The sequence below is a fragment of the Boleophthalmus pectinirostris genome, unplaced genomic scaffold (assembly GCF_026225935.1).
Source record: "Boleophthalmus pectinirostris isolate CB_2022bp ecotype Guang Dong unplaced genomic scaffold, ASM2622593v1 HiC_scaffold_3, whole genome shotgun sequence".
In the NCBI taxonomy this organism is placed as follows: domain Eukaryota; kingdom Metazoa; phylum Chordata; class Actinopteri; order Gobiiformes; family Gobiidae; genus Boleophthalmus; species Boleophthalmus pectinirostris.
In genome coordinates this window covers 1,549,208-1,560,286 of record NW_026571299.1, presented here as the reverse complement: position 1 = coordinate 1,560,286, position 11,079 = coordinate 1,549,208, and the positions used below count along the sequence as shown (strand labels likewise).

The 11,079-nt window shown below is 43.8% G+C and overlaps 1 protein-coding gene and 1 non-coding gene across 2 annotated transcripts in view; both read left to right on the top strand.

The window, feature by feature from the left end:
• LOC110156377 (NLR family CARD domain-containing protein 3-like) overlaps window positions 1-670 on the top strand; it is a 234,805-nt gene extending 234,135 nt beyond the window's left edge. Inside the window, exon 14 of the mRNA XM_055160990.1 lies at window positions 30-670. Coding sequence (XP_055016965.1) covers window positions 30-503 — 474 coding nt within the window. The 3' untranslated portion in view covers window positions 504-670. The remainder of the gene's footprint in view (window positions 1-29) is intronic.
• Window positions 671-7,976: 7,306 nt separating this feature from the next.
• LOC129411138 (small nucleolar RNA SNORD57) lies at window positions 7,977-8,042 on the top strand. Its single transcript, XR_008633164.1, has one exon. It is a non-coding gene; the product is annotated as a small nucleolar RNA SNORD57 (small nucleolar RNA).
• The last annotated feature ends 3,037 nt before the right edge of the window (window positions 8,043-11,079 follow it).

Sequence of the window (11,079 nt, the reverse complement as noted above, 5' to 3'; positions counted from 1 at the left end):
AACTGTCTGAGGACAAACAGAGAGTCACCTGGGAGGAAGAGGAGCAGCTGTATCCAGATCATGAGGACAGATTCACAGACCAGACTCAGGTCCTGAGCTCCACTGGCCTGAGGGGGCGCTGTTATTGGGAGGTGAAGTGGATTGTGGGGGTCGATATAGCAGTGAGTTACAGAAGAATCAGACGGAGAGGAACAGGAGAGGAGAGTAAGTTTGGAGAAAATGATCAGTCCTGGAGTCTAAAGGTTGATTATGGACAATACAGCGTCCACCAAAACAACATAGACAAAAACATCTACATACCAGGAAGACGTTCATCAGTAGATGATGTGTCCTCTGGCAGAGTGGGTGTGTTCCTGGACACTGAGGCTGGATCTTTGTCCTTCTATGAAAAACTGTTCCATCTCTACACCTTCACCTCCTCCTTCACTGAGCCTCTGTTCCCTGGGTTTGGACTGTGGGATAATTTCAGTTCAGTGTCTGTGGTGAAAGTGAAAACACAGTGACATAAAAGAAGGACTCTGTGTAACTTTATGACTTTGTGAAGTGTGTGTGGTGGGGATGGGGCTGAGCAGTGCAGAGTTTTGTAAATGTTGACAACTGTTTGAGATTTTAAGTTTATCATGTAAACAATTATAATTCAACACATTTATATTGTGTTTTTGGACACTTGACTATGAGAAAAAAAAAATAAAAAAAAACAAAAAAAAAAACATGTTGCATTCATCTTTCCATGGGCAGGGGGGTGGTGAATCTAACTGGAGACTTGCTTTATCTGGAACTCTGTTATTCGGGTCAGACTTTAATCTGATGGTAAATGGTCAAATTTTTCTATAGCGCTTTTCCACCTTCAAGGCACTCAAAGCGCTTTAACAAAAGGAAACCACTCACCATTCACACACACACACATTCACACACCAGTGTACGCAGACACTGTGGGCAAGGTGGGTTAAGTGTCTTGCCCAAGGACACAACGACAGCATTCATCTGTGGGAGCTGGAATCACACCAGCAACCTGTGGGTCAGTGGGTCTGACCACTCAACCTGTGATATTTATGTCAAGAGCTGGAAATGAACCACCAACCTTCAGATCAGTGGGCAAATGCTCCACCAACTGAGCTACTGCCGCCACTGATCTTTGTTTTAACACAATCTGAGCAGAGCTACAACAGGTGAGCTGATTTTTTTACTGCTAAACTCATCCCTCTCAAATAACATCACAGTCACATGCTCATCAGCATCAGCCGACCGTTTTTCACTCAGTCACTCTCACCTTTCACTTTGGGTTTTTTCAGACCATCGAAAAACGTATGCTTCTGTTACAACACTAATATATCTGTAACTGGGCAATAAACATTTACTCAAAACTGTACCTGACCAGACTCTAGAGGGAGGAGTCTGGGTACAGAGGGAGGGGTCTGGTTATTGGAGCTTTTCAGATTTTAGATGGTGATGATGTCAAACTTGAGACATCAGGAGAATTTGTTTCAGTGAGTTTGTTCACATGCACATCAGTGTCCCGGTTATTATCCATATCCCGGTTATGTCAGTATCAGGATCTGTTGTTTACATGTGTGTGGAGAAACCGGGATTCTCATGTCCCTGTGCGCATGATCAAATGGAGTGTCTCAGTTTCTTGACATAATCTTATAAATGCACAAGCTCAAAAATTATATATTTAATAAACCAGGAAAAATACAAACAACCATGAGATTATAATAATGTGTTTAATTTAGCTTTGACACATTTGTTTACATTTTACAGAAGCGAAACTTAAAACCACATGACTCATTTGCATAAACTATAAGTGCGAAAAAGAGGTCCTATGTGTGCAGGTTGTACATGTGCAGGTCGTAAGTGTTCAGGTTGTACATGTGCAGGTCGTACGTGTTCAGGTTGTACGTGTGCAGGTCATACGTGTTCAGGTCGTATGTGTTCAGGTCATACGTGTTCAGGTCATACGTGTGCAGGTAGTACGTGTTCAGATCGTACGTGTGCAGGTCGTACGTGTGCAGGTAGTATGTGTTCAGGTCGCATGTCTTCAGGTAGTACGTGTTCAGATCGTACGTGTGCAGGTCGTAAGTGTGCAGGTCATACGTGTTCAGGTCATACGTGTGCAGGTAGTATGTGTACAGGTCGCATGTCTTCAGGTAGTACGTGTTCAGATCGTACGTGTGCAGGTCGTACGTGTGCAGGTCGTACGTGTGCAGGTCATATGTGTTCAGGTTGTATGTGCAGGTCGTATGTGTGCAGGTCATACGTGTTCAGGTAGTATGTGTTCAGGTCGCATGTCTTCAGGTAGTACGTGTTCAGATCGTACGTGTGCAGGTCGTACGTGTGCAGGTCATATGTGTTCAGGTTGTATGTGTGCAGGTCATACGTGTTCAGGTAGTATGTGTTCAGGTCGTACGTGTTCAGGTCGTATGTGTGCAACTCGTACGTGTGCAGGTCGTACGTGTTCAGGTCATACTTGTGCAGGTCGTACGTGTTCAGGTCGTATGTGTGCAGGTCATATTTGTTCAGGTTGTATGTGTGCAGGTCATACTTGTGCAGGTCGTACTTGTGCAGGTCATACGTGTGCAGGTCGTATGTGTGCAGGTCGTATGTGTGCAGGTCATACTTGTGCAGGTCGTACGTGTTCAGGTCGTATGTGTTCAGGTCGTATGTGTTCAGGTCGTACGTGTGCAGGTCGTAAGTGTTCAGGTCATACTTGTGCAGGTTGTACGTGTGCAGGTCGTACGTGTTCAGGTCGTATGTGTTCAGTTCGTATGTGTTCAGGTCGTACGTGTGCAGGTCGTACGTGTTCAGGTCATACTTGTGCAGGTCGTACGTGTGCAGGTCGTACGTGTTCAGGTCATACTTGTGCAGGTCGTACGTGTGCAGGTTGCCAAGTGACACAATATGTTCAACTACCCCATCTTGTGGACAAAAAAATGTAACATGCAAAAAGAGAAACCAAATGGAATCATGTAGTTCAGTTTCAGTTCAGTTCAGAACAGAAGAAGCAGCTTGGATGAGCTGTGAAACGTCTTCAACCAAACAAACTTTTGTCCAGTCAACAAACTGCATTTTCTCCTACATGGATTCTACCTGGACGACTGAGGGATTCTTCACACAAATGGAATCATGTTTCATTTAAAACGTCACACTCAGTGGTTGCATTTATCAAATAAAAACAATCCTCAATTCTCTAAACTTCTTCTGCATCAAGTTTTTATTTTAAGCACTGTCCACATCAAACACAAAAACACCTCAGAGAGACAGAGACAGACAGAGACAGACAGACAGAGACAGACAATCAACACGACTCTAAACTCAGTGCTTCTTGCTTCTTCTGATTCTCTCTGAACCACTTCAGCAGTGACATGATCCATGAAATTTGCTTAACCTCTTACGCTCCACAGACCCCATTTTTGGGGGCAAGTCCTTGTCTTTTTTAAGTTCATACATGTGTAGATTCAACATACTGAGTGCTATGCTATCATGTTATACACCGTTGGAATCAGGTATTTATTCTATTTCCAATTGTAATTCAGTTACATTAGTATGTATATGCTAAATCATAAAACACATGGACCAATGCAAATACCATTTACTGTATTTATTGTAGAGCAAATCTAAAACGGTGAATGGTGGTACATTTGTAATTAGAAGATGGAAAAACTGTAAATAATTTGTGTTTTCTACTTTTCTGAACCTTGTTTTTCCGTCCGTAAGAATAAATATTCATAATTGTTTTTGCAAATTGGTGGCCATTACTGTACAACAGGAATTCAGATTCAGTGACTGACTGATTTTGCTATAGTAGTATTCAAATGTTTATTTTATTAAATTTTTTCTGAACTAAGAAATATCACTATGTATTTCAGAAATGAACAAAGAAGCCGCTCCCCACGTGCCGGCCCCTCTTCTGAATGCCAGCAGAGGACTAGACCATCAACCCATCAAATGAGTAGCCGCTCCGCTCAGAAAAGGTTGGTCTCTGCCATAAATTGCTAGAGAACAATAGAAATGCAGATTCAGACTACTGACTTTTGCTACTATAGTATTCAAATGTTTTTTTTTTTTGTTTTTTTTCTGTACTAAGAAATATCACTATGTATTTCAGAAATGAACAAAGAAGCCACTCCCCACCTGCCGGCCCCTCTTCTGAATGCCAGCAAAGTGCTTCCGAACCCTTTGATCGCTGGAGAAACCGAAACGAGGAGGACACCGCGCCAGAAAGCCTCCGTTTCCATCCAACCAAGCCCCCTGGACCAGTCTTGGACACCACAAGCCCTTGGACCTTTTTGCAGCTGTTTCAACTTTTTTTTTCATCCTCTGCTGTGAAGAGCATCATAGAAAATACTAACCTCAATGCACAGAGGAGGAAGGTTGCTGGGGTCAAGTTTCAGTGGAATCCACATACATGAAAGACTTCTACAGTTTCTTGGCTATTATTATCTACATTGGTTTATGCAGACTTCATAATTGGCCTGACTACTGGAGGAAAACATTCCCCTATAGTCACCCGTTTCCTGGCAACACAATGCCCCGGGCCAGATTTGAGGCCATTTTGTGGTCGCTTCATCTCAGTGACCCCACCGAAGATGAGGAAAATGACCGTAAGAGAGGCACCCCAGGTTACGATAGGCTTTTCAAGCTAAAACCACTGTACTCTGACATCCAGACGGCTTGCATGGCCAATTTTCAACCTGACAAGAACATCTCCATTGATGAACGGATGGTTGCTTCAAAAGCCAGTATTGGAATGAAACAATACCATAAAGACAAACCCACTAAATGGGGTTATAAATTGTTTGTTTTGGCCGACTCCAACACTGGCTACACGTGGAATTTTTTCATTTACTCTGGAAAAAGTGAAACTCCATCTGAACATGGCCTGAGCTACTCCTCCGTTATGGACCTTCTCCCGTTCCATCAACTTGGTACTGGCTACACAGTCTATGTGGATAACTTTTACACCAGCCCTGCTTTGTTTTTGGACTTGAAAAAAAAGAACACGGGAGCCTGCGGAACAATCAGAAAAAAACGGTCTGGTTTCCCCACAACGTCCGTAAACGACCTACCGAAAAAGGCGGAGAGGGGCGACGTCCGCTGGCTTCGCAAGGACAGCCTACTGTTTCTCAAATGGATGGACAAGCGGGAGGTCACCATGTGCTCCTCAGTGCATAAGGCATACAGTGGCCAAACTGTATGCTGGAAGATAAAAACCCAGGGTGTCTGGAGAACTGAAAATATCCCTGTGCCTGACTCCGTGTTGGATTATAATAAAAACATGGGTGGAGTGGATTTATCTGATGCCCTGATTGGCTATTACTCTGTTCGCCACAAGACAATGAAATGGTACAAAACGATTTTTTTTACCATTTCATATTGCAATTGTCAACAGTCACATCCTGTACTGTGAAATTGAGCGGACAAAGGCTACTGGTGGAAAGACATTATCGCATAAGCAGTTCAGAGAAGCCTTATGTGGACAGCTCATAGAGTATGGAAAGGGCTGCATTCCACCTGTGCCAGTCCCCCATCCAGTCACCTGCATGCCAGCTTTTTTTGAGCCAGGTACTAGAAAGTACTGCAAAAGGTGCTTTGAAGAAGGGAAGAAGAGAACAAAGACTTCAGTGCACTGTAGGAAGTGCCAGGTTCCTCTATGTTTCACCTCACAGAAGAACTGCTTTGCACTCTGGCACGATGAACAGCATTGAAGTAGTGTACATAATTTGTTGCAGGGTTTGTTTTTTTGTTTTAGGGTTTGTTTTTTTTTTTGCATATCACCCTATATTTGATATATTTTATATTGTTTACCTGTTTTGACTGTTCTATGTGAAAATTGCATCATTTGTGGTCAAATAAAGCCAAAACATGTCAAAACTTCACTTACTGTTGATTTCTTATGAGAAAAAACACATATGTATAATGTGCCAAAAGTGTGCCAAAAGTGTGCCTCCTGGCTCTCTACCCACTCACTGTCAGCCTCCCCCGGGCTAAACTACTCTGGCTGGGGGCCCTGGCTCCGGAGCTCCAGGGACACCAAACGGCACAGACTGGTGTCCGCCTGATCTTACCTTTTCTATGACACCTTGTTTGGCCAGGTAGACCACATATTTGCAGGTTAAAAAACAATGACTTTCCCCTCAAAAAGGGGTCTGTGGAGCGTAAGAGGTTAAATAACACAAATATAATTTTTGAGCTGAAACAATGTTGAACTGACTGTACGTCATATTCAGTGAAAAAAAAAAAAAAAAAACTAATACCAGAATATACGTAGGTTACACGGACATGTTCTGGTAGTAAAACCAAAATACTCTATAAATAAAAAAGCTTCTTTTAGCAGGTGAAAGTTAGAATAAACTGAAAGTGAATAAAAATAAGCAGGAGCCTGTGAAGTGAAGTAAATGAACCAATGACGTCATCTTCACGAAAGCGACGCATCACATTCACAGGTCACGTGGTTTTTGGCATATCTGACTCAAGCCTCGAATCGGGGGTTTCACTTGACACGCCTCCTTTTACTCGGTACAATGGTAAATGGTCACATTTTTCTATAGCGCTTTTCCACCTTCAAGGCTCAAAGCTCTTTACAACAAGGAACCACTCACCCATTCACCCATTGTGTTCAGGTCGTACGTGTTCAGGTTGTACGTGCGCACCCATTCACCCATTCACCCACACACCAGTGCACGCAGACACTGTGGGCAGGGTGGGTTAAGTGTCTTGCCCAAGGACACAACGGCAGCATTCATCTGTGGGAGCTGGAATCACACCAACCAACCTGTGGGTCAGTGGATCTAACCGCTCAACCTGTGATGTTTATGTCGAGAGCTGGATTTGATTTGGATTTAATATCTCCAAAACTAAAACGGCACAAACGATGGACGTAGTTTTGCAAAGTTACGCAGTGCAGCCCTGTGTGTTTGTTTTTGTGTGTGAATCTGCTGTGATGTTTTATTTTTCGTCAACAGGATGCAGCTCTTCGGGGCTGATGTTGAGGCTCGTTTCTGAGCAGATCGGGCTCTAAACGGGCGCCGTGTTTGTCTCGGAGGTTTGAGTTTGATCGAAGCCGTCGTGGTTTTTTGTTTTTGTTTTTTCTCCAGAGGTGCCGACGAGCGTGTTTGGAGACTGTCCTTCTACGAACGCGGAGACATGCCCCCGGAAGAACGTGGATGTGATGAAGGAGGCCGTGCAGGAGGTGAGGACCAGCCTTTTGGTTTTAGTTTTTTACCGTATTTTCCGCACTATAGTTCGCTGGATTATAAGGCGAACTATCAGTGAATGGTTTATTTTCAAACTTTTGTCACATATAAACCCTAACCTAAGACTGTAAGGAGCATTAAACAAAACACAACAGTTGGATACGTCAGTCAAACTTTATTTAACACGTTCACAAAAACTCAACTTTGTTCAATTGCAACGTGTAAAAAAAGCTGGTCCACATCCCTCGTCCTGATCCGAGTCTGTGTTACTGTTCCCTGGAGTTCAGTTCAGTCCGTGTGTCGTTCGTTTGTTTTTCAATATAAAACCAAAAATCAGAAAAGGAGAAAACAACGGTTTTCTTTGTTATTTGTCTCCAAAACCAAAATGAAAAAGCAGAAATGGATTTTGTGTTTAAATGAAGAATGAAAAAAACGGGTAATGATCGTTTCTGGTTTACGTGACTTCAGGGACTGAGATGTCGGACTTTTGCACTGAATACGGACCGGGACCGGGACTGGGACTGGGACCGGGACTGGTCTACTGACTGCGATGCTGGACTTTTGCGCTGCATACGGACTGTTCCGGGGCCGAGATCCAGGTTCGAGGCCGAGATCAGGCGGGGACCTCTGGGTTCGGGGGCTCTCAGCAGCCGCCTACTTTTGCCTTACGGTAGCGCCGCCTCTGTCCTTAACGTAAAGAATCATCCACGTGTCGAGATACAAAAGCTGCAGATTGTGTTGGAGGTTTTCAGACTTTGAGTGAACTGGTGTCCGTGCGAGTGCCGTGAGTGATGAGCTCCTCTTCCTGACTCTCCGTGGAGGCACAAACTGATTTAATGAGCCTGACACGGCGCCGCCGCGGTTCCACACCTGAAAAACTGAAGTTAAATGGTTTAAATGTTTAAATGTTGAACCTGACCCTGTTCTAACGTGGTGTGGTGTGGGCTCCCCCTGCAGGCCGGAGAGGTGGCTGCGGAAATCAAACGCAAACTGGAGAAAAAGGAAAAGAAGCGAAAGAAGAAAGAAAAGAAACTCCAGGAACTTCAAGAGAACGGCACAAACGGAGAAGCAGAGGTGAGAAAGTCTGTTTTTTGTCAAGAGGAAGTGTCTCGGCCGCCGCAGCAGGAGGCGCTGTTTTAAAACGGCTCAGCTGAAAACACGGGCCAATCTCATTTCTTTCCTTGTGGCTTTCTTTCCTCCCTTATCCTCGCTTCCTTTTCTCCTCGCTCCCTTTTCTCCTCGCTCCCTTTTCTCCTCGCTTCCTTTTCTCCTCGCTCCCTTTTCTCCTCACTTTTCTACTCACTCCCTTCTCCTCACTTCCTTTCTCCTCGCTCCCTTCTCCTTACTTCCTTGTTTCCTCGCTCCCTTCTCCTCGCTTCCTTGTCTCCTCGGACCTGTGGGGACCTGTGGGGACCTGAGGGGACCTGTGGGACCGGGTCGCCAATCGTTCCTTGAAAAACATAATCGTCCTGTATTGGGAAACAAAAGGACGCGTCCTGTATCGATCTGAAAAGAGACGCACTTTAAGCAAAAGATGTTCATTTTGTCTTCTTATATACTTTAACCTTGGTTCTTTTTAAAGACAATGCAGTAAAGTGTGTTTACCTTGTTGACATGTTTCGGCTGCTAGCTGCAAGCCATTTTCAGAACTGTCACCGGTGTTGGTGGTGACGTGTCGTATATCAGCGGTTGTTACTTCCTGTAGGCGATTGGGACGGGGCTCGGGTCATTGGATCGGAAAACAACAAGTTCAAACGCTGGATCAAGGAGGCCATTGAAATCAGGAAACGAGGCACGGACAGCATTAACCGGGACGACGGCGCGTTCCTCCTTTCACACACCTGGGACACCTCCTCCAGAGACACCGGGCGACGGGAGGCGTGGTCAGTCTGAGCGACCTGCAAGGTCCATCAGGCTTGACCACGCCTGTCACGAAGGAAGGACACTGGTGTAAGTATTTTGAAAGGCTCGAGGGTGAAGACAAACGCAGGTGCACCGTGGGAGTGGAGCCAAACAGTTTTTTGACGTCTGTACGTTCAAAGTTTCTCTTTTTGAATGTTTTGTTTGTCCCAATAAAGTGAATCCTCAGTGAAGAGTTTGGAACTTGGACGCTCTCCGTGGATTCTGTCACTTTTGAGGCGTTTTAAAGGTGGAACAAGGTGTGAAAAGTGTCAACTGTGACTTCACAAATGTTTGGACCTTACACACAATGTGTTTTTGTTTTTGTTTTTGATGATGATGATAAGTTTGTTCGGATGTTTCCATAAATGATAAATTGCATTATTGTTCAGTAATCAACAGATACACAAAGGGAATTATTTTACATTGCTCATCACAAATATAATCTCCAAAAATAAAATCAAAATCAAAATAAATGAATCATTCTGAAAAGCAGTGTGGAGAAGCAAACGTTTATCTGCCCCTTCCCCCTTTTACAAAACCATTAACCCTTAGATGCAGAAGTGGGGTCAAAATGACCCCAAGGGTTGTTGTGCTTCAAAATCTTTGAAATTAAAAGTATTTCTATTTTCATATTCCAGGTCTTCCTCACAAAACATGTTTGTGACATGAGGCCATTGCATTTTATTTTGGATTTTTCATACTTTTTAAGAAATTGCAGCTTTTGTATCACTTCCCCACTCTTCCATAAGTGGGGTCAAAATGACCCAGACATTTCCTGTGGAATCTCAAGGGTTGGACCTAAAAACTTTAGATTCTTATCAACTGTGAGTGTCAGTAAACATTTCCTGTGGCACTTACACATGTGAGGGGAGCAGTGTCACCACCCAGACCTCATTTTTACACACAAACACACACGGAAGTCTTATCTTCATTTATCTGCTTCATTTCCACATTCATGACTTTTCTGTGACAGAGTATTTATTTGATTGATTTATTGAACCTTTATTTAAGCAGGAAAAGAGTATTAGTATTATTGTCATCAGATTAGCCACTTTACTCGACTACAACCACAAAGTTATTTTACTACAAAGTACTTTTAGTGCTGTGATGGATTTGTTGTGTAGAGACTCGTACTATATTTATCATTTCCTTGGAATAAAAGCTACAAAAAAAAAGCCTTTTAATGATTACTGAAAGTTTATTGTATTTTTTATGATTAGTGTGTGTGTGTGCGTGTGTGTGTGCATGTGTGTGTATCTGCGTTTTTCCCTTCCTCGTGGGACAATTTACATACTGAGAAAAGTTCACAAGTGACTTTTTAATGCACACATGGTTAAAATCTCCCACTATAAATTTCGTGTGCATCTGGGGATATTGACTGGAGCTTCGCAACATCGAAAATAACACCTGTAGCGACAGCGGCATTCGCTTTCAGGTGGATATAAACCACAGTAAGGAAGAGCTGTGGAAATCTACGCGCAAATAAAAAGAACGAAAAAGACACAGATAAGAGTTCGATGTCGATTTGATAAGTGTTCTGTGACAGTCACAGATTTAAGTACCGCTCATTTAAAAGTACAAACATACCCACCGCCATGCCACCTTTGCAGTGCGCCATGTAAACTGTGTAGTCGCTCATGTGTGTGTGCGTCGTGTGCAGGTGCATAGTGTGTGTGTGCGTGTGTGGATGTGTGTGTGGTGGTGCGTGTGTGTGTGTGTGTGCATGTGTGTGTGTGTGTGTGCATGTGTGTGTGTGTGTGTGTGTGTGTGTGTGTGTGTTGTGTGCATGTGTGTGTGCACTGTGTGCATGTGTGTGTGTGCATGTGTGTGTGTGCATGTGTGTGTGTGTGCATGTGTGTGTGCATATGTGTGTGTGTGTGTGCATGTGTGTGTGTGTGTGCGTGTGTGTTGGTGGTGTGTTGTGTGTGTGTGTGTGTGCGTGTGTGTGTGTGTGTGTGTGTGTGTGTGTGTGTGTGTGTGGTGT